The sequence below is a fragment of the Prionailurus bengalensis genome, chromosome E4, assembly GCF_016509475.1.
Source record: "Prionailurus bengalensis isolate Pbe53 chromosome E4, Fcat_Pben_1.1_paternal_pri, whole genome shotgun sequence".
In the NCBI taxonomy this organism is placed as follows: domain Eukaryota; kingdom Metazoa; phylum Chordata; class Mammalia; order Carnivora; family Felidae; genus Prionailurus; species Prionailurus bengalensis.
Genome location: NC_057360.1, coordinates 30,087,302 through 30,111,499, shown reverse-complemented (window position 1 = coordinate 30,111,499; position 24,198 = coordinate 30,087,302). Strand labels below are relative to the sequence as shown.

General features: G+C 38.9%; 1 protein-coding gene across 7 annotated transcripts in view; it reads left to right on the top strand.

Annotated features, from left to right (window-relative positions):
* The window catches only part of RPS6KC1 (ribosomal protein S6 kinase C1), a 186,189-nt gene extending 171,022 nt beyond the window's left edge, over positions 1-15,167 (top strand). For 4 of the 7 annotated variants that reach the window (XM_043568410.1, XM_043568415.1, XM_043568411.1 and 1 more), the window contains one exon: positions 8,165-9,136. In XM_043568410.1, coding sequence (XP_043424345.1) covers positions 8,165-8,275 — 111 coding nt within the window. In that variant the 3' untranslated portion in view covers positions 8,276-9,136. Of the gene's footprint in view, positions 1-8,164; positions 9,137-9,804; positions 9,935-14,397 lie in introns of those variants that run through there. The other 3 variants (XM_043568412.1, XM_043568409.1, XM_043568408.1) reach the window with 3 other exon arrangements.
* Positions 15,168-24,198: the final 9,031 nt, after the last annotated feature.

Below are 24,198 nucleotides of genomic sequence, written 5' to 3'. Positions count from 1 at the left end.
CAGAAGATAAAAGGATCAGAGTTGTGCTTCAGGAAGATTAGATTTTTCCAGGGAGTATAACACAGAAAGAAACATAACCAGGTTGGAAATAATGAGATGTGAATACCATTGAGCACTTTGCAAAAGGATTAAGAGGTAATGCAAAGACACAGAACACATTTCATTCTAATGGGGAAAAAAGGACAGCTACTCATTTGATTTCATCTTATTTGTTGTGGCACAACATGATAAATTCCAAATATTTTTTTTGTAAATAATTTGAGAAAGGCTAGCAAATGCTATTTTTTGTTTCTCACCTTAAAGTCGTTGTTATACAATACTGAGAATAGAATTCCCTGCGTTAATTTATAATGGCCTGCTGCCTCTGTCTTTATGGGAAGGTAGGTTATAAAGGAATCTTGGCCTAAAGTATGTTAAATCTTAAATCCCCCAATACAGATATGTCTATATTATATAGTAAATCAGCATTCTGTCATTGGCCTAAGGAAACTACCATTCATGTTGAGGAAACATCATCAGGAAAGGGAAAAGGGGTCTCTTGACATGATTAGCAATTTGTCATTTTGACTTTTCCTCTTCCACTACCTCACAGGTCATAGGGGTCACTTTTTTAAAAAATCACAAAATGATTTATATGGAAATAATTATTCTGCTTTGGGGAGATATTCCCCTCTTTGGACTTCTAGCTCCTTGCTTTCTTCCTAGATTTCATAATCCCCTGTACCTGTTGTTCAGTCATCTCAGTCACATGAATGGTGCTAGAGTAGACATAGTTACATTTTAAATGCAATTAAAAAGGAGATGCTTACATTTTACAAACCCTCAGAGCATGTATGTTTGTACTTCACAGTGTATATTTAGTTAATTATGACACAGTTCTTTTGTCACTTGAAAAATGTTACATGAGAAAAAGTCCTTCAAAACAAATTTTTGTGTCTTCATTGCTTAACTTTACTGCCTGAACATTCTTTAGGAGGAAGGAGGCTGGCGGTGACTCTTTTTGGTTTTGCCACTGGCTGACACATTTGCTTGAGCAGTAGAATCTTTATGTGGTCTCTCTTGAGGCTGGTATAGTATTTAAAATGGCAGGATAGGGGCACCTGGGTAGCTTAGTTGGCTCAGTTGGTTAGCGGTGACTCTTGATTTTGGCTCAGGTCATGATCTTGTAGTTCAAGAGTTTCAGCCCCGCATTGGGCTCTGCATGACTGTGTAGAGCCTGCTTAGGATTCTCTCTCTCTCCCTCTCTGCCCCTCCCCTGCTTTCACTCTCTCTCTCTCTCTCTCTCACTCTCTCACTCTCTCACTCTCTCTGTCACTCTCCCTCTCTCTCAAAATAAGTAAATAAACTTTAAGAAGTAAGTAAATAAAATGGCAGGATAAACAAGATAGTTATGGGTAAAATAATTATATTTTTGCCTCTAAATTTGTATTTGCAAATTTATAGCAAAGTTCATGTACTAATTAAATTGACTTTAGTAATAGGCAAAATTGGAACCTTTATTGGAATTTCATAATGAGGTCATGTTTTGGAAAGAATGGGAGTGGAAAAGCCAATTGTAACAAGAAAGAACTTTTTAAAAAAAGTTTATTAATTTTTGAGAAAGAGAGCAAGAGTGCATGTGTGTGCATGAGTGGGGGAGGGTCAGAGAGAGAAAGAATCCCAAGCAGGCTCCACACTGTCAGTACAGTCTGATGTGGGGCTCGAACTCATAAACCGTGAGATCACGACCTGAGCCGAAATCAAGAGTTGAACGCTTAACCAACTGAGCCACCCAAATGCCCCAAGAAGAAAGAACTTTTACATGTTATTATGTGTACTGAAATATATAAAAATATGCTATAGTTAGGTTTAATTCTTACCACTGTTTGATAATTTAAATTTATATTAAATTGTGTGATGCCTTCCACATTTCAATCAGTTAGACATGGATTGTCAGATTTTGAAAATGGATTTGATACATTTGGGATATTCTTACAGTGTTTGTTTTATAATAACAGCTTTTCACTTAACACGATTTAGCAACATCTAATATTAAAATTTTTGAACAGTTAGCTTTAATGAATAGTGATTTTGAATGCTAGATACAGTAATCTCAGATGAAAAGATTGAATACAGTCTTTTGAAGTATATGCTTCATGCCCCTGTGTGTTTGGTAATATTAAAGTGAATAGATTCTTGGCATTTACAGATTACATACTCATGAGGCAGTGTAATGTTATGTTTAAGAGCATGCATTCTAGAGCTGCAGTGCCTAAATTCAAATCTTGTCTTTGCTACTTACTACTTGTATGATCTTAAATAAGTTACTTAATTTCTCTGAATCTGTGTTCTCTCATCTATGGAGAGAATCGAATAGTAGTTATTCATAGAGTTGTGAATTAAATTAATTGACCTATGTTAAGCACTTAAAATAATGCCTGGTGTACAATAAGTGTCACATAAATGTTTATCATTAGTACTGATAGGGCAGTGTTTCATAATATATAGTAATTTGTATTTGCTGAAGCATGTGTTGAATTATAGGGCTACTAATGTTAAGAGTGAGGCTGCTGCTGGTGATACAGGTGAAAAGGCCTAAAAAAATAGTGGACTGGCACATAATAGGAAATCAATTGGTATTTTTCATACAAATAACTGAATTAATCATGAATGAAAGAAAAAATAGAAATAAAAATAAAAAGAGAAGAAACAGAAATTTTGGTTGAATTTGAATAGTGGGATGTCCTAAATGCATAGAAACATTAACGTAAAGAAGTCATTTAAAGATTTACAGTTGCAGTTGGTTAAATTCTGTGGGAAAAAAAAGATTTACTATAGGAATATTCTCAAATTTGAATGGCTATAGCCATATGAGGAAGTTGGCAAATTCTCTCTTGAGAAAGGAAGTTATAACATTAGACAGAATTGGCAAAAACAGCCATTTCAGTGCTCTGGAAATTGATCAAAAGGACAGGACAATCTGAAAAGTGTTTATGCTTGAAAAACAACCAAACTTTGGGAAAGAGTGGGAGTCTGTGGCATTTTTGCCTGGGCTACTCTCTTTTCCCTGCTTGTCAGGTGTGAAGTTTCTTCCAGATTGAAGCAGGCCATGAGGGCCAACTGTGAGGTTGCATGCGTGTGTACAGGAACAAGGAAAGGTCCCAGTTGAAAGTAAAAACCAAGGGAGATTTGTAAGTGTCCTAAATTTTTACTGTGTTCTCCTAACACATCAGCAGATGACAAGCTTTAGGGGCTCAGGTATTTGAATATAACCTCTTTTCAATCACAGGTTGAACACTTAAGCTATGCAGACACAGGATGATCCCCAGGAAGTGAAGCTCAAAATAAAACCAAAAGAATGAGCAGAGATAGCAACAGCTGCTTGTAACAATGTGGTGGGAGAAGCAGCTATACAGATCTAGCTGAAACAAGTTAACAAAGAACAAACCAACCAACTGCTATGATAACAGTCTTCTTGGGAACAAAGTCAGTCTCTAGAATTGCTAAAATATATTATCCAAAATATCCCATTTTCAACAAATATTATATGATATACACAGAAACAAAAAAGTGTGACTCATGTGCAGGGAAAAAAGTGGTCAATAGAAATTGACTTTAAATGTCCCTAGGTTGGATTTAACAGATTTCAAAGTGGTTATTATAAGTATGTTCAAAAACTGAAGGAAACCATGTTTAAAGAATTGAAGAAAAGTATGACAACAATGAATCAACAAATAGAAATTCTTGATGAGGAGATATAAAGTATATATAAAAAAAGAACCAAAATTCTCAAGTTGAAAAGTATAATAATTGAAATGAAGAATCACTGGGGGGAGGGGATGGAATTCATTAGAGCGTATCTATAGCAAATTTGAGATAGATGAAGGAAGAATCAATTAACTTGAAGATAGAATGATAGAAATAATCAAATCTGGAAAAAGATGCCCCAAAATGTATAGAAAAAGAACAGGGCTACACAAACCTGTAAGACAATATCAAATATACCAGGGAGTCCCAGAGTGAGAGGAAAGAGAGAAAGGGGAAGCAAAAGTATTTGGAAATGTAATGGCTAAAAACATCCCAAATTTGGTAAAAAAAAAAAACATTGATATGCATCCAAGAAGCTCAATGGACTAATTAGGAAGATATACCTGGTCAAATTGTTGAAAGACAAAAACAAAGAGGACACTCTTGAAAGCAGCAAAAGAGAAAGCGCTCATTGTATACAAGGAAACATTAATGTCTGACTTCCCATTAAAAATGATGGAAGACAGTTTACACTTTGAGTTATAAAGTAAACAAGTCACGGAAATGAAAAATACTGTATAGGGAATATAGTAAATAATATTGTATGGTGACAAATGGTGACTACACTACTGTGATAAGCATTGAGTAAAGTCAGATTGCTGAAGCAGTGTGTCATATGCTTGAAACTAATATAACATTGTATGTCAGTTATACCTCAATAATAATAATAATAATAATAATAATAATGGGTGTCTGGGTCGCTCAATCAGTTAAGTGTCCGACTTTGGCTCAGGTCTTGATCTCACGGTTCATGTGTTCGAGCTCTGCGTCGGGCTCTGTGCTGTCAGCTCCGAGCCTGGAGCCTGCTTCGAATTCTGTGTCTCCCTCTCTCTCTCTGTTCCTCCCCTGATTGTGCTCTGTTTCTCTCTCTCTCTAAAAAATAAATAAACATTAAAAAAAATAATAATAATACCAATGAGAGGCAGAAGACAGTGAAGTGACATACGCAAAGTGCTGAAAGGAAGTAACCATCAACCAAGAATTCTCTATCCAGCAAAATCATCCTTCAAAAATGAAGATGAAATAAAGAAATTCCCAAATAAAGACTGAGGGAATTCATTGCTAGACTTGCCTTACCAGAAATAATGCAGGAAATCCTTCAGGCTGAAAGGAAATCACACCACATAGTAACTTGAATTTCTAGGAGGAAATGAAGAGAACTGGAATGGTAAAACATGAGTCACTGAAGAAGACTATTTTTTCCTCATTTTTCTTCTCAACTTCTTTTGAAAGACGTAAGATTATATGAAACAATAATTATAACACTGTGCTGTTGAGTTTATAACATCCAGAAGTAATATGTTACATATATGACAATAATAGACAAAGGGCGGAAGGAATGGAGCTATAATGGAGCAAAGTTTCTACATTTCACCTTCGTTAAGTTGGTATTAATCTGAAGTAGATTGTGATAAATTAAGATGCATATTGTAATCCTTACAGCAACCACTAAAAAATATATATAGTAAAAGAAAATTAATAGAGGAACTGAAATAGTACAATAAAAGTATTGATACAAAAGACAGCTGTAAAAGAGTAACAAAAAAAGACAGTAGATGTAGAAAACAAGTGGCAAATGTAAACCCACCACACCAATAAGTACAATGAAATATGAATGTTTAAACATGACAAACAAAAGGCAGAGATTATTAAACTGGATTAAAAAGAAGATTCAATTATCTTCTGTGTATGAGAGACACAAATAGGTTAAAAGAAGAAGGATGGGAAGAGATAAACCATGTAAATGGTAACCATAAGAGAGCTGAAGTGGCTATATTAAATACCAGACAAACTAGCTGTGAAGACAAGAGACTTCCTAGAGACTAAGACAGAATTTTCATAGGGATAAAAGGGTCAGTACAATAGTTGCATATGCACCAACAGCTTCTATACATAAGAAGTAAAATCTGACTGAATTGAAGGGTAAATAGGCAATCCAGTAATAATAAAAGGAGGTTTCAATACTCCATGCTTGGTAAATTAGAAAATCAGCAAGGATACTGAGAAGACTTCAGTAACATTATCAAACATCTCTGACATATGGAACAATGAAGAATGCGTTCTTAGCACATGTATATGGAACATTCTCCAAGATAGATCATATGCCATACCACAAAACAAGCTTCAGTATTTAAAAGGATTTAAGTCATACAACATGCTCTGATCATAACAATTTAATTCTCATTCAGAGATCTGGTGAGTCCACAAATATTTGGAAATTAAACACACTTCTAAATAACCTATGAGTCAAAGAAGAAGTCTCAAGAGAAGCTAGAAAATGTTTTTAATGGAATCAAAACACAGAAAATATCAAAATTTATCAGATGCAGCTAAATCAGTTCTTAAGGAAAATTTATGGCTTATAAACTCCTATATCCGAAAAGAAGAAAGGTCTCAAATGAAAATCTCACCTTGCACCTTAGCAAACTGGAAAATTACTGTGTTATTAGAGGAAAGATAAGTATATAGATCAATGGAATGGAATTGAGAATCCAGAAATAAACCCTTACATTAATGGTCTATTAATTTTCAATAAAGGTGCAAAAAGAATTTGATGGTGAAAAAAAATAGTCTTTTAAATCAATGTTGCTGGGAAAATCAAGTCACATGCTAAAACCAAAATGAACTAAGACCCTTACTTTATACCATATGTAAAAATGAACTCAAAATAGCTCATAGACGAAAAATGGAAGGCAAAACTAAAAATTGTAGAAGAAACCATAGGAGAAAATCTTGATGCTCTTGGGTTAGGCAAAGAGTTATTAGATATGACACCAAAACATCCATAAAAGAAAAAAAATTGATAATGTGGGCTTCATTAAAATTAAAAACTTTTATACTTCAAAAGATAGCAGTAAGAAAATGAGAAGACAAGCCACAGAATGGAAAAAATACTTCAAATCATGTAACTGATGAGGACTTGTATTCAGACTATATAAAGAACTCTTATAGTGGTACCTGGCTGGCCAGGTCAGTAGGACATGAGAGTCTTGATCTTGGGGTTGTAAGTTTGAGCCCCACATTGGGTTTAAGTAATTGATTATTTTAAGTTGATTATTTTAAGTAATCACTTAAAATAAAATCTTTAAAAAATAAAGAAAGAACTCTTATAACTCAGTAAATATAAAAATGGGCAAATTATTCACCAAGGAAGCTACATGAAAGGCTTAGAAGGCCATCCAACGATGGTCACCATCATTACTCACCAAGGAATAGAAATTAAAATTATAATAAGATGCCTCTAATACCCACTAAAAGGTCTTTAATCAAAAGATAGACCGTATTGAGTGTTGGTGAGCATGTAGAGAAACTGGAACTCTCATATATTGCTGTTGGGAATGTAAAATGGCACAGCTATTTTAGAAAGGTTGGGCACTTTCTTAAAGAGCTAAACAAATATTCCACATGACCCAGCAATTCCACTCCTAGGAATGTCCTTGAGAGAAATGAAGACATGTTTACACAAAGACATATATGTGAATGTTAATAGCAATACTATTCATTATAGCCTCAGCCTGGAAAGTCTACATGTCCATTAACTGGTGAGTAGATTAACAAAATATGTTCTATCCAAACAATGGAATGCTACTCAGAAATAAAAGGGAACAGGCTTTGATACCTGCTACAACTTGGATGAATCTGAAAAACATTATGCTAAGTGAAAGAAGATAACTGCAAAAGGCAACATATTTTATGAGTCCAATTACATGAAATATCCAGAAAGGGCATATTTATAGAGACAGAAGGCAGATCATTGTTTGCCCAGGGCTGGGGATGGAAATGAGGATTAATGTAAACATCACGAGGAAATTTTTTAGGGTGACCAAAGTGTTCTAAAACTGGATTGTGTGATGGTTGCACAACTTTTTACATTTACTAAGTAAGAATCATTGAATTGCACACTTACGACAGATGAATTTTATGCTATATAAATCATCTCTCAGTAAAGCCGCGAAAACAAAATTTGAGGATGCATGAACGTTTCGAGGCACATTCTTTCAGCATGCCCATGAAAGGAGTAACTGGATCTCTCAGAGTTTGGCACAGCATCTAATTAATATCATGATGTGCTTTGGAATAGGAAACTGATGGGTATTAACTGTCCTATTATACTATATGAGCTTGAGAGAAACAAAGTGAGTTACTCAAGGTCATGTTAAAAATCAGTTGAAAGCCGTAAACGCAGATATCCCCTACCACCCCACAGCTACAGTGGTGTTAGACATAGCTCCCTTTCAAGGAAATCTCGTCATTTGGCTATTCATCAAGTCCACTTGTCACTGGGGTTGAATTGAACAGTTCTTTCCGTTCATATATTTTTGTTTTCCTTTGATTCACCAGTTGGATTCCTATTACTCACTAAGTCCTTCTTTTTTAGCTCTTGCAGTTCAACCCTGTGGAGCGTCTTGGTGCTGGAGTTGCTGGTGTTGAAGATATCAAATCTCATCCATTTTTTACCCCTGTGGATTGGGCAGAACTGATGAGATGAACAGAATGCAGGGTTATCTGTGCACATTCTGATCTTCTCTGTGACAGGCATCTCCAGCACAGAGGCAGCTCTGCCTCACAGTCACTTATGGAGCACCAAGACATTGGGATAAAGACCTTTAGAGGAAACGGGGGAAGAAAAAGGCTGAAAGAGAACAGTTCCTTTACCATGACTCTCTGGACAAGATATTGGCTACATTTGCAAGGGGCTTTTATGTGCAAACCTTTAACAAAGGTTTGATCTTTATTTTATCTGCATTTTAGTGTTGCAGACGGGTTGTATGCCCAGCTGAAAGAAGAATGCCCTTCAAGAACTTCCTCTGAAAGCTCCAAGTGTACATTTAAGTGTTACTTGAAAGGAGGACCTTTACATGGCAGCTAATAGTGCTTTCTGCTAAGCAAGATTGGTTTATATGATCGTAATTAATATTTGCCGAATAATACACTAAAAGTGCTTCATGAATAGTGTCATCTGTGGAGCTTAAAAAGTGAGAAAAAAAAAGGATATATACATCATGTCTGATAGAAAACACGCACCATGATGCTATATAATTAATATGTGCTGAATGTGGTTCCATACTATCTCATGCTTTCTGAAGTCCACGTGAAAAGAAAACTCATGTTGTCAACTTTATACTTGGTTGGTTGGTACTGCTTATGGAGGAGTTCGTATAAACACTCACTGTCTCTCAACTTTATCCTTCTGCGCCCTACACCCTTTGCCTATTCTCTCATATTCGATTCCCTTTTCCTCCACTAGTACATATGCAACAAAAAAGGGAAGGGAGTATTTATTTCCCCAAATTGTATCCACTTAATAAGGACAAAGAAATCATGATTATAAAATAAACATGGTAAAAATGGACATCTCTCCTTTATTTAATTGCTTAAGTTTTTTGTTTTGCTTTGTTTTAGAAGGGCCTCTCTTTCATTTTGGAATGTTAGCAATTTCTGCTGCTGCTTATGCTTGACTTCATTTTAGGTTTTTGGTTTGGTATACTAAGAACCAAAGGATCTCATGTAAATGGAACTGAATGGCAATCCTATTTTATTACTTAGTGATGAGATTTCCAGATTTGACCTCCTAGTCTACTTGACATTATATAGAAAGTGTATGAGTATTTATACACCTACAAATATTTGTATTTGTTATTTCTTTATGTTGCTAAGATAGCTCCTGCATTCGTGCCTTGTTTGTAACAATTTACAAATGTTTTAAAAGTATTAATGTCTCTTTTTTTAAACCTTATCCAAAGATGAAAGAATAAATTACTTTTTTCGGAGTTAGGGGCCATCAGAAATAATAGAAGTCTTCCATATTTAATCCTCCGAGTTTTTGAGATCGAGAGTCGATTCCTACTCCAGGAGCATCTATACAGTTTCCATTTGCCATCAGCTAGGTTCTCCCATCAAAATAAAGGGAAGCAGAAAATGCTTTAGTGAAACAAAGGAAATGTGCAAGCGTTTTTTCTTTTTCTATTTTCCTACTTCCGCTTTTTCCTTCTGGTTCCCTTATAACCTGAACCTCAGACGAAGGACTGCAACAACACCAGGATGGGGAGCGGGTCACCAGGATCAAAGCGCAATCAAGATGACATCACTCCCTGGAACTGGATTTGGACTCACCCACTCCCTGGGCTCATAACAGGAACTCATGCAGGTGAGACTGAAGAATGACTTCCTGTGTAGGACCGGTAGGAAATCTGCAAGTACTTAGAGCTGGCCACTGCAGAGCTTCCTTCCAGAAGTGCCCTGTGACAGGAAAGTAGGACCTCACAGCTAAGGGGAAGCTCCCAGCCCTGCCACAGGATTTTGGTTCCTTGGATTCAGGACAGTAATGTCAACAGACGGTTGCTGTGTCAGTGTGTTGACATAGCTCCATTGCTTCAGCTCCCTTTGTCTGTCTATAGATTTGATTGGAACTTGTGCTTAATGTAGATGTATCATTCGTAATCATGGTGGACATGAATTATTATAGTAGTAAACACATAGGATATGGCTTTGGGGTGATGAACCCAAGTCTGTTTTTAGTTGATGATGTGCATTAAAATATTAGTATTTTTAAATGCCGTGGGTGATACTGCTTTTTTGTTTTTTTTTTAATTATTTTTTTTAATGTTTATTTTTGAGAGACAGAGCATGAGTGGGGGAGGGGGGCAGAGAAAGAGAGGGGAGACACAGAATCCGAAGCCGGCTTCAGGCTTTGAGCTGTCAGCACAAAGCCCAACGCAGGGCTCAAACTCAGGAACCCTGAGGTCATAACCTGAGCTGAGGTTGGTCACTTAACTGACTGAGCCACCCAGGTGCCCCTGTTGTTTTTTATTTTTTATTTTTATTTTTATTTTTTTGAGCATATGTCCTGTGGGTCAAAACATGGAAGAACTTACCATTTTGTATTTTTCATTTGATTTTTTTTATTGTAGGAAAACATACATAATATAAAATTGACCATTTTAACTACTTTTAAGTACACAATTTAGTGGCATTAAGTACATTCCCGTTTTATCCAGCCATCACCACCGTATATGTATCTCAGAACTTTCTAATTATCCCAAATTGTAATTCTACACCCATTAAACAGTACCTTCTCTTTCCCGTCCCCCTTCCTCCCAGCCCCTAGTAACCACTGTTCTACTTTCTATCTCTATGAATTTGACTCTTTGAGGTCTCTCATAGAAGTGGAATCCTATAATATTCATTCATCCTTTTGTGTCTGGCTTAATTTCACTTACAACGTTTTCAAGGTTCATTCATACTATAGCATATATCAGAATTTCATTCCTTTTTAAGGCTGAATAATATTCCACTGTATGTATAGACCATATTTGGTTTAGCCATTCACCTGTCAGTGGACATTTGGGTGTTTCCACCTTTTGGCTATTGTGAACAATCTCATTATGAACATTGATGTGTAAACATCTGTTCAAGTCACTACTCTCATTTGATTTTATATTTTTATATGAAATTACCAGTGTCATCATTTTATGATGCTTTTTATAAGCAGGTTGTCAATAATAAGTGTGATATAATGCCACCTATCTTAAGATAAGATATGAAAGTCTACCATTTCTATTACACAGAAGTAGAGTTAAGCTCCCGAAAAGTGAAAGAGAATGCCATCATTGTAGCAATTCAACTACGACATGAGTTAAAACTTTTTGAGACATAGTACTTTTCAACTTGTTATAACTGAACTCTTGATAACATATTTAAACTGCCTTTTAAACATTTACTTATTTAGTTAGTTATTTTAGAAAGAGAGCGTGAGTGGGGGAGGGGGCAGAGGGAGAGAGAGAGAGAGAGAGAGAGAGAGAGAGAGACAATCTTAAGCAGGCTCCATTGCTCAGCATGGAGCCTGACATGGGGCTCAATCCCACGCACGACTCTGGGATCATGACCTGAACCAAAATCAAGAGTGAGATGCTCAACCAACTGAACTACCCAGGCACCCCCTTTTAAACATTTTAAAACAGCTACAATTCCTGTTGTGTTTTGAGCCTCAAGTTTTTTCTATCATCTCTTATTTCAGTCATTGTGAACCACGATCGAGTTTTGCTTTCATATAATGGATGTATTGAAGAATATAAAATTATAAATAATACTTACACTATGGCCAGAAACACTATATTAGGACTTTATACATAGAACGCCCTCATTGAATTCGGTTGCCCATATTTATGAATCCAAGCAGAAAAAAATCTGACTGTATTAGTGAAAGGCTCTTGGCTTTGCAAGGGGCCCCTTGTAGCATCTTTATTTGACTCACTTAGGGAATGCTTTATAGCAGAAGCCAAGGCGTAAGCTGGATCATTTTTCTTCTTAAGAGTAATTGATTTAACCTCTGGGCTAGCTAAAGCTCTGGATAATGAAGCCTGGTATTTCAGGCTCTTTCTTTGAGGATTGTAGAAAATAATAGAAAGCCTTACAGTCGTGTCCTGGTCTCATCTCTGTGACTTAACTAACATTTTTACCTTAATCAAAGAACAATATTCTAGACCTATTCCCCCACTTACAGAATGAAGGGGTAGGTAAGTTCTAAGCTCCACAGCATGTGGACTTTCTGATTTTCAGAGTGAGCTAAGTTGATAAACTAACATCGGAGAAAGACAAGGTGAGTGCAAATCTTAAATTAGTGCTTAACTGTTTCCTTATAATTTTGTTTTCTAGTAAATACCACATACTTGGGTCGCTGCCGTCTACCCTCTCAGCAGCATAGCCCTCAGTGGTTATGTGGCTATAAAAATTATAAATAGAATGCAATATTAAAAGGTTATTTCTCAGTGAGCTCTACACTGGAAAAGGAGAGTTGAAGGTCCAGAAAGAAGTACCAAGAGGTGAAAGGAGGTTCGGACACACCTACATTTGCTCACTTCTTAGACCTTTCTCAAAAGCTGTGGTGGTATTTCTACCCCTGTTGCCCTCATCCATCATCTGTTATGTGTTTATTTGACTCAGTTCTTTGGCAGGCATAATCAGAGTACAAAATTGATACTTTCTCTTCCTGTTTAATGCAGAACATTAACCTCTACCAGCCTAGGTAATTTGGACTTTTGAGTATTTGATGTCTACTCAGCTCATTTTAAGGATTTCATATGAAGTCCTTATGCCGAAGGGTTACTAAATGGTAAAAGCTGTGAAGTCAGCTCTTTCTAAATAAAGTTGTAAACATAAGAGCAGCAGGGAAATGGGAAGCAAAGTACTACGGTCACTTTTTGTGACTCGGAATCACTTGTTTTCTCAAGGACAGTAAATCGGAAACTGGAGAACAAGCTTCCTCTTTGGGAAGATTTACAGTAGTGGGGATATATAGTCAGATGGTGTGGCTTTGCATTTTTTGGCCTTATCCCATGACTTCTTTCCTTGATCCAGGGATCTCACCTCAGGGAGGAAGAGAGGCAGAAAAGATTTGTGGAGGTGGAAGAGAGAAAGTAACTTGAATGAGGTAGTCGAGGGAAATGAAGCAGGGCACTTGTCAGCCGTGCTGGCCCTGGTGTCTGGAGCACTAGAGAGCCTGCTTTGTGGAGCTAGATTTAAAGGGCAATCCTTTGTTCTTCTCCCAGGAAGAGGTAGGCAGAAAGTGAAACTATTCCTGCTATTCCAGGAAAAGAGATAGTGAACTGCCTTTTTGGAAAAGATTAAGTGACAAGCTTGTCAGAGTCTGTTCTGTCTCCATCTCCTTGCTGAAGACAGCTGGTACGGCTGGTAGAGGCCATGAGTGTCTGCAAAGAGTTACTGTGATTTCTTTGGGGCAGAAATCCCTCTCACTGAATGTTGCGAGAAAGAGTGACAAATGACGCTTTGAGTTGTTGGTATCCTGGTCTTTGTAAGTCCCAAAGAAATTTCATATCAAAAAGCTATCTCTCTAGTCATGTTGATCAAATTCCTCCTAGAGCTAATCCACAAGGCAGTAGTCCGACCAGCCTCACCAAAAAAAGGCAAATGTAAAGGGGTTCAAATCTATTTCAGCGGTAATGGTGTGGTGTGATGTTGCCTTTTTCACACGGGAGAGATCCATAAAATTGGCTCAAGAGTGACAGATAGAAAACAAGAAGAGAAGGAGGTGTAGTGTTGGCAAAACAAAAGAAAACTCATGCAACTATTTGGTCTCGTGGGCTTGTTCTGGAAAGAAAATGCGTTAAATATTTGAAGAATCTGTCTTCAGCAAAAAGATTCTGAATGACTGAGAGAACTTTAAAACCGAGTCTCCCCCCCCCTCCCCCCCCCCCCCCCCCCCCCCCCCCCCCCCCCCCCCCCCCCCCCCCCCCCCCCCCCCCCCCCCCCCCCCCCCCCCCCCCCCCCCGTTACCATGCTCTCCCACTGTTTTCTCATTTTTTCTTTTTCCTCTCTTCGTCTCCTCTTCATCTACCCTTCTTCCCTGTTCTGGACTTCTCTGGTCACTGAACAAAAGAAATGGTGCCTATCTTCAAGGACCTTGAACAACCCAGGGGAAGGAAAGCATAAATAATAAGTAGGGCAGAATGTTGTAAGTGTTATAAGGTACAAATAGAGGTATGGTGAGCACACAAAGGAGAGATCTGAGGAACCGCAGGAAAGCTTCTTGTATTGGAGCAGTAGCCTGAAGTTTGAATAGTATTTTTAAACATAAGGATTTTTTTTTTTAAGATTTTGTTTGGGGAGAAGAAAAAATTCCAGGGGAACAGCAACAACAACAACAACAAAACAACCCAAACCCAAAAACAATTGTGTGCAAAAAAACCTGGAGATGGGGAAAAGTGAAGCTGTGCATATTGTTTTGGCTGGTGTGTAGATACATGCATTTGAAAGGCAAGTTGGGGCCAGAGGCATTAGATGCCTGGCTGAGACGTTTGAGTTTCATTCTCTAGGTTGTAGGGAACTAGTGAAAGTTCTTAGCTGACGTTATTGCAGCCTGCTGTTGAAAAGATAATTTTAGGGTTAGAATGGAGAATAAATTGGAGAGAGCATGGTTAGAGGCAGAGAGATCAGTTCGGAGTTATTGCAGAAATTCAGGCAAGAGATAAAGTCCTGAATGAAGGTGGTAGAAAACAAAGGAGGGGGTACATCATCGTCCTCTTGTCCATGTCTCTTGTGTATAGAGTAGAGTTTCCCTATCAAATAATTGCTTTCCTTGTTTCTTGAAGCCAGTTTATACTAGGAGATTATGGATTTGTTGTTTTTAAAATCACCCCCAAGGAATCTCCAGAGAGACAAACCATTGGTTGATAATGATATTGACTGTTCATAGCTTAAAACCCCCCAGGTCCCAACTCCATTTCTTTTTATCATTTTGTGGCACTCCTTCCCATCCTTTGCTTTTAAATAGTGGGTTTGCTTTTATATGGCTAGTCCTCCATTCTTGCTCCTAGAAGGCATTACATCCTGCCAGGTGACTGCTCTTTGTCCCAGACCTCTGACACACATTTAGCTTAGCTCAGTGGTTGTCAAAAAGTGGTCCCAATCTGGGTCAAGGGAATAGGGTGATTTTTACTGTTCTTGCAACTTTTCTTCAAGTTTGAAATGATTGCCAAATACAGAAGTTTTCAGCAAAATGAAAGAAAAAGTGATCCTCAGACCATCAACATTAGCACCATGTGGGAACTTGTTAGAAATGCAAATTCTCAGGCCCTGTCTCGAATCTACTGACTCAGAACTCGGGGCGGGGGGGGGGGGGTGCTGACACAGACAGGAGTCTGTCTTAAGCTCTTCCCGGTGATTCTGATGCATGGTTAAATTTGAGGACCACTGGCTTAGTTTAATGGAAACTCATTGCCTCCGCCTTGTATGATCTTATGCAACCCTCCTTGTGATATGTGTTTTGGGTTTGAAGACATCTCCCGACACTTAGAATGTTTCCCAGGAGGCTGGCCCAGGGAGGCCTTGCGTCAACGGGACTCACCCGAAGTGAGGACAGGAGGAAGGGAAATGGCAAGGGGAATAGCCAATTGCATAAAGAAAAAGAGGGGGTGAGAGGAGGAGCGCAGGAGGAGTGATTCGGTTCCCTCAGAGACACGCAGCCAATCCTGTCTCGGTTATCTGGATTCAAATAACCCACCCTTTGTTATAGATAGTGCTCTTCTCTCAAATCCCTTTTTGAAATAGAATAAACACCGCATTATACTGACAGTTCTTTTCGTGATGCGTTGTATACCTTTGGGTTATTTGCTCCTTCTTAAAGCAGAGCCACAGCAGAAATTTAGTATTTACTCCCTGCGTTGTCCAAAATCTGAATGTGAAGATGCTAAGCTAAGTTTAGGAAAGACACCAGAATGTTCTCATCGGATTCTGAAGTGCGGCAGAGCTCTCTCAGCGAAGAGAATAAAGAGTATTCTCTTTAGAACCGAGGGACCCAGCTGGGGGTGCTTTCTCGGTGGACTCGGCTCTGCCTTTTGAGAATGGGCATCAGGCTTCACAGGAGGGAAGTGAAATGTCCTAGATGTTCCCTGAAGGTTAAGTGTGTGCATGGGTGGGGGTAGGGGTGGGGGGGTGCTGTGAGGGGGGTCATCCACTGTCCTCTTACTCTTCACTTTAAGGCTCTGTTGTTTATAAGGTACCTCGATTATTAGGTAAGATGATTCATAAAGTTTATTTTGACCAAATGGATATTTGACCGCTCGTGAGCACGTGCAGAATGTTTAGATAATTTTGCCTTTTCAGTAGGTGGGATTTCAGGGACGGCGGGTGTTTCATCTGTCTCTGTGCTCTCACTATGCCCGGACTCAGCCTCACATTGCGTAAAGTGCCATCGACAGGACATGCTTCAAGCTTTTTCCAGGGGTGGGCAGGGGTTCCCGCTAATGCCCACCCCTCCCCTCGCACCGTCCCTGATGGTGACGAGGGGCACACCGCGGTGGTTCCGGTTAGGGAGGATGGGATCTGGTGAACAGAGAGAGGCCACCTTGCCCCTGAAAGAATCAACTCTCCTGTTGGGAAATGACCTTTGGGGCTCTTTCCCCGGATCTTCTGACTGCAGAGGCCAGTACTCTTTTGGGTGTAGGGCCCTGAGCAGCTCTTGGCAAATGTGATATGGGCAGAGGGGATGCTGCATAGAACTTGATATTTTGAGAAAGATGAAATGCTGCCTGCTTCTTATACTCTCACCTCTTCAGGCCCTAAGCTTAACTCAGTTCAACACCCCCTGCCCCCTGCCAGGCCATACTTCTGCCTAATAATGATGCCAGTGGTACCTGAAGACTCACTCAGGCTAGGTTCACTTCGGCATCAAAAGTGACTGTAGGGCACAGGGCTTCCTTTCACCTGTACCCTATTCCTGGGGCCAAAACACCGCAGTTGTCCTTTCTTGATTGTAAGCATCTCCCCCAGACTGCCGGTCTGGGTCTCACCCTCACCGCTTAGTTGGCCTTCCTGGCGCTGGTGAGTCTTGGCACCCAGAAAGCCGAAAGCAACAGCCATCCTGATGCTGCCACTCTCCGTCCCTCTGCTGCAGATTGAAGCTATATCCAGTAGCTTATCTCCACTGTGGGCTATCATGGTTTGCGGGAGAGGAGGGGTGAGCGTCGCTGCCTGCTGCAGCTGTCTCCTTTTGAATCAGCTACCCCCGCTCCCCAGGTGCCAAAATAGCTCGCTGGGTTGAGAACGCTCCCCATCTCTACCTCTCCCGCCCATTGCAGCGCTGGTAGCAGCTTTCCAACGAGCCTTTTGTTGCGGAAGCTCTAAATCCATGGTAGGGAAATTACCAAGAGACCCTTCCACCGTCTGCCCTCCCTCCCCTTGCTCCGTCTCTTTCTTTCCTTCCTTTGTCTCCTTCCGTAGCTAGGGTCAGAATCCCTAGCCAGACTGAGAACATGGTTGCTATTCCAGGACCCAGATGCCAATATGTGGCAGCATCTGGCTTATTGGCAAGCGTCGCCAGCAGTTGTGCTGGCTGTGTCTAGGCCTGTCATGTGGCTGAGCCTGCTAATGGGGGCCCTGTCACAAAATGGAGTTTCTTTGAGAATATGGTCTCAACCAACGAGCCCACCAGAAAAGCAGTGAGCTGTACTGAGAGGACATGAATTATTGGACAGGGTGACTGCCTACTGTAGCTTTGATGCTGATCCTGGACCGTTCCGCAGAAATCCCTGTTTTATGTTGTTGGAGTCTGCTCCTCCTGTAACCTTAACTTCTTCCTGTTAGTGTTTCAGGTGCCTTAAGGCATGGAGCTCCTTGAAAGAGAAACACAAATCACGAAAAACGTTGAGATAAAATCCTGCTCCTCAGAGGCGCCTGTTTGGCACGGGGAGCGCATGATAACAGCTTGCTTTAGAAAGGTGACATTTCTGCTGAAGGCTGAATAATAAAAAATGCATTTTTAAAAACTCAGCTCTTCTGTGTCTTCTGATGGTTGACTTTTGAAGTGAAGGCCATTTCTTCAATGTGAAGGGTCAGTTTCCAGGCTAGCCTCTCCAACCCCCAAACAAGGGCCTATTAACTCTTGTCATCACTGATGAGACTGAGGAACTTTTAAAGTTAATTATCACATAATAGGGCTGTTAGTACTTTTTTCCAAGGTGCAAACACAGAGTGCTCAGAATGTGTCAAGCACTGTCGGAGGCGGAGGCGTTGAGGGGCAGAGACAGATGAAGAGCATGTGATTCCTGCCCCCGTGATGCAGGTCGTTGGTGACCAGAGTGCATATACCTCCATTATATTCTTTCTTCCCTACAGCCTATACAGTCGGACAGGGCGGGTGATATGCTTGTGTTTTACAAATGGAGAAACTCAAATCCCAAGAAGTCGATTTGCCCCAGTTGGCGTGACAAGCTAATAAGAGCTGTGATTGGAAACTAAGTAGTTGTAGTTCTGCTTCATTGAGTGGATGTGTATTGCATTCTCAGGTTACGAACTCCGAAAGGCAGAAGCTGTGTCTTTAACTTTTTGCAACCTGCCCCCAATTAGCAGCCTCCACTCAACACATGGCCCCCTTTCTATACATCTCTCCCAGACACACATATATTTATATATATATATAAATGATGTATGTATTTATGTATAAATACAGGGGCTCTTTACAAACTGAAGCCAAGTTTTCCCTGTGACTTGCTGAAAGGAAGGAACCAAAAGGAAGAACATAGCAAAAATCAGCTTGAATTAAAAGATGATAATGATCCTGGGAAGATGGTGGTGGTAATGGCAGTAGCCTACCACCTACATAATCCCACATAAAAACATACAGAGACATGTAGTAAAATCAAAATTGATAGACCACCACTACAACAAAACCAGGTGACAGGATGCCACAAATCTCAAAATGCAAGTATTTGGGGACAAAATACCAGTAACCATAAGACTTGCATGAGATGGGCATCTGTGTGGGAGACAAAAAGAAGCCACAGTATAGCTCTTCACTGTGTCTGAGAACAGCACCCCAAATAGCCAACCCCAAATAGTTTCACTAGGAAACTCAGACCAATTTGAGAACAGCAGCTGAAGGTGAAGGCATGTTGCCTGTTCTAATACCCGCTGAGCGCAAAGGGCTTGTCATAAGGGATTAAAGGCGCCGGCCCTTTGAACCCTCAAAATTGACCGGCCAGAGCTGCCTTCTAGTATTGGGCCCTTCACTGGGAAGTTACTGGGAATGGTATCAAAATTGAACTGGGTAGGGGCAAGAGAAAGGCCCAATTCAAAGGAAGGGAAGAACAGCCAGGAAATTTCAAAGCAATGTGTCATTTTTTTTTTTTAACAGTTCACACAAACAACAGAAGAGGGAGCTCTGTGAAGTTAGAGCTTTTTAAAAAATTTAGCTTGATTCATTCTCATAGTTTAGGAAAACTAATTTCACGTTAAAAATGCACAACAGAAGAGAATCAACATCAAGTCCCATGCAAAGTTATTGTAAGAGAAAGAGAATTAGGATTAGAATAATATGAACAGTGAAAATATTCCAGGGGTGCCTGGGTGGCTCAGTCGATTGAGAGTCCGACTGTGGATTTCGGCTCAGGTGATGATCTCACAATTCGTGGGATCAAGCCCCATGTCGGGCTCTGAGCCGACCGTGTGGAGTCTGCTTGGGATGGGATTCCTGCTTGGGATGGGTTCTCTCTCTCCCTCTGGCTCTCTGCCCCTCCCCCATTCACATGCTTGTTCTCTGTCTCAAAATAAGTAAATGAACTTTTAAAAGTAATTCCAGAAATATGTGCTTACAAAATAGACCAAAATTAATTTACTACTCCAAAATGAACTGAAGGACATTAAGAAAGTTAAATAAGACATGAAAGAATAACCCAAGTTGTAATTAGAAAATTCAGAAATGAGGTGGTAACTCAGGAGGGAATGAGAAATAAAAGAAAAAATTATTTTAGAAACAAAGACTAAACTAGAAAGGCCATAAGAGTGAATGAACACAACAGATAATGCCTTAAGAGAAATGTGATAGGAAAACAACTTTTTAATTGAAGGCTTAAAATTTTTTTCAGGTTCACAGAAAAACTAAAGGGAAGGTACAGAGATTGCCCTTATGCCCTTTGCCCTGCATGTGCATAGCCTCCCCCATTATCAGTATAGCCCACCAGAGGGGTACCTTTGTTAAAATTGGTGAACCTATTTTGCCACTTTGTCATAATCACCCAAAGTCCATAGTTTGTATTATGGTTCACTCTTGGTGTGGTACGTGCCTACCAGTTTGGACGAATGTGTAATGACATGTATCCATCGTTATGGTATAAAGACTATTTTCATGACTCAAAAAATCCTCTGTGCTCTGCCTGCTCATTCTTCCCCACCCACGTCTCACCTCTCCCCCCACCCACGCCACACCTGGTAACCACTGAATTTTACCATCTCCATGGTTTTTCTTTTTCCAGAATTTCACATAGTTGGAATTGTATATTATGTAGCCTTTTCGGATTGACACCTTTCTCCTAGTAATTTGCTTCCTCCACATCTTCAGGGCTTGGTAGCTCATTTCTTCTTAAGTGCTGAGTAATATTCCATTGTCTAGATGTGCTACAGTTTATCGATCCATTCACCTACTGAGGGTCATCCTGGATACCACCAAGTTTTCCGATTATGAATAAAGCTATAAACATCTGTGTGCACGTTTTTGTGTGGACATAAGTTTTCAACTCCCTTGAGTAAGTAAAAGGGAGCACTATCACTGGATTGTATGGAAGAGTATGCCCATTGGGCATTCCCACCAGCAATAAGGTGATTTCCTGTCGCTCCACATCCTCACCAGCATTTGGTGGTGTTAGTGTCCTAGACTTGGGTCATTCTGACAGGTGTGTAGTGGTATGTCATCGTTTTAATTTGCATTTCCTGATGACCTATGATGTTGGGCATCTTTTCATATACTTACTTGCCATCTTTATATCTTTTTTTGGTGAGATGCCTGTTGAAGTCTTCGGCCCATTTTTTAATTGAGTTGTTCACTTTCTTATTGTTGAGTTTTAAGAGTTCTTTGTGTATTTTGGTGAGCAGTCTTTTTATCAGATATGTCTTTTGCAAATAGTTTTTCCCAGTCTGTGGCTTGTCTTCTCATTCTCTTGACATTGTCTTTCACAGAGCAGGAGCTTTGCATTTTAATGAAGTTAAGCTTATCAATTACTTCTTTCACGGATTGTGCTTTTGGTGTTGTATACTGAAGTCATTGCCATACCCAAGGTCATCTAGGTTTCTTTTCCTATGTTGTACTCTAGGAGTTTTATAGTTTGTATTTTACATTTAGGTCTGTGATCCGTCTTTAGTTAGTTTTTGTAAAGGATATAAACTCTACGTCTAGATTTTTCTTTTTTTCCCCTTCCTCCCTTCCTTCTTCTCTCCCTTCCTCCCTCCTCTCTTCCTCTTTCTCTCTTTCATGCAGATGTCCAGTTGTTCTAGCACTATTTGTTGAAAAAACTATCCTTTCTCCATTCTATTGCCTTGGTTCCTTTGTCAAAGATCGGTTGACTTATTTACATGGTTCTATTTCTGGGCTGTGTGTTCCGTTCCATTCATCTATTTGACTGTTCATTTGACACCACCGTGTTGTCTTGGTTACTGTAACTTCATACTAAGGCTTCAGGTGGTCTAATGTTGTTGTTCTTCAATATTGTGTTCACTATTCTATGTATTTTGCCCATCCCTGTAAACTTTAGAATCACTTTGTTGATATCCACAAAAATAACTTGCTGAGATTTTGATCAGGGTTGCATTGAATCTATAGATCAATGTGGGGAGAATGGACACCTTGACAGTATTGAGCCTTCCTATCCATGAATATGGAATGTCTTTCCATTTATTTATTTATTCATTTGATTTCATTCATTAGAGTTTTCCTTACATAGATATTGTGCTTTTTTTGTTCAGTTTATACTTAAGTATATAATTTGGGGGGGGGTGTGCTAATATAAATGTTATTGTGTTTTTAATTTCAAATTCTACTTACTCCTGCTGGTATATAGGAAATTGTATCCTGAAACCTTGCTGTAGTTATTAGTTCCAAGAGACTTTTGGTGATTTTTTTCAAACTTTTAAAATAGATGCCCATGTCATTTGTGAACAAATAGTTTTATTTCTTCCTGTCTCAACTGAACTTTTGTTTCTTTTTCTTGTATTATTGCATTAGCTAGACCTTCTAGTATGATGTTGAGAGTAGTGATGAGAGGAGACATCCTTACCTTGTACCTGATCTTAGCTGGAAAGCTTTGAATTTCTCACTATTAAGTATAATGTTAGCTGTAGGTTTTTTGTAAATGTTCACTATCAAGCTGAGGATTCTTCCCCTCAATTCCTACTTCACTAAGACTTTTTATCATGAATTTTGTCCACATTTACTGATATGATTGTATCGTTGTCATATCATTGTGATTTTTCTTTTTTAACCTGTTGATGTGATGGATTCATTAGTTTATTTTTGAATGTTAACTTGCATACCTGGAATAAATCTCATTTGGACATGGTGTATAAGTATTTTTATACATTTTTGAGATGCATTTTCTATTATTTTGTTGAGAAGTTTTGCATCTATGTTCATGAGAGATATTGGTCTGTAATTACTGGAATATCTTTGTCTGGTTTTGTTATTAGAATAATGCTGGCCTCATAGAATGAGTTGGGAAGTATTCCCTCTGCTTCTGTATTCTGGAAGAGGTTGCAGGTAATTGGTACAATTTCTTCCTAATTGTTTGATAGAATTCACCAGTGAACCCATTTGGGCCTAGTGCTTTCTGTTTCAGAAGTCTGTTAATTACTGATTATTATTGATTCAATTTATTTAATAGATACAGGCCTATTCAGATTATCTAGTTTTTCTTGTATGAATTTTGGCAAGTTGTGTCTTTCAAGGAATTGGTCCATTTTCATCTACGTTGGCAAATTTGTGGGCATAGGGTTGTTCATAGTATACCTTTATTATCCTTTAAATGTTTATAAGGTCTGTAGTAATATCCCCTTTTTCATTTCTGATACTAGTAATTTTTGTCCTCTCTCTTTTTGTCTGGTGAGATGCTTCCAGATTTTATTGATCTTTTCAAAGAATCAGGTTTTATTTTTATTTTTTTTCTGTTAGCTTCCTGTTTTCAATGTCATTGATTTCTGCTCTAATTTTTATTATTTACTTCAGCTTACTTTGGATTTAATTTGCTATTCTTTTTATAGTTTCCTAAGATAGAAAGTTAGATGATCGATTTTAGATCATATATGCATCCAATGTTGTAAATTCTTTCTAAGTACTTTCACTGCATCCCACAAATTTTGGCTAAGTTGTATTTTCATTTAGTTCAAAATATTTTAAAATTTCTTTGGGGATATCTTCTTTGACCCATGAGTTATTTAGAAATGTTTTTTGTTTGTTAAAGTCCATGTATTTTGAGATTGTCCAATCATCTTTTGTTACTGATTTAATTAATATTTATATTATAGGGGTGCCTGGGTGGCTTAGTCGGTTAAGCGTCTCCCTTCGGCTCAAGGTCATGATCTCAGAGTTCGTGAGTTTGAGCCCCGCATCTGGCTCTGTGCTGACAGCTCAGAGCCTGGAGCCTGTTTCAGATTCTGTGTCTCCCTCTCTCTGCCCCTCCCCTGCTCACACTCTGTCTCTCTCTCTCTCTCTCTCCAAAATAAATAAACATTAAAAAATTAAAAAAATATATATTTATATTATATATTTTATATCATCTTTATACTTATTTAATTTTATTGTGGTTTGAAAGCAGACATATGATTTCTGTCTCTTAAATTTGTTTTATTGCAAGGAATGTGGTCTATCTTGGTGAATGTTCCATGTGAGTTTGAGAAGGATATATATTCTGCTGTTGTTGGATGAAGTAGTCTATAGATGTCAATTATATCCAGTTGTTTGATGGTGGTGTTGAGTTCAACTTTGTCTTTACTAATTTTCTGCCAGCTGGTTCTGATAGAGGGATGTCAAACCCTGCAACTATGTTAGTGGATTCATCTGTTTCTCTTTGCAATTCTATTAGTTTTTGCCTCACATAGTTTGACGCTCTGTTTTTAGGCACATACACATTAAAG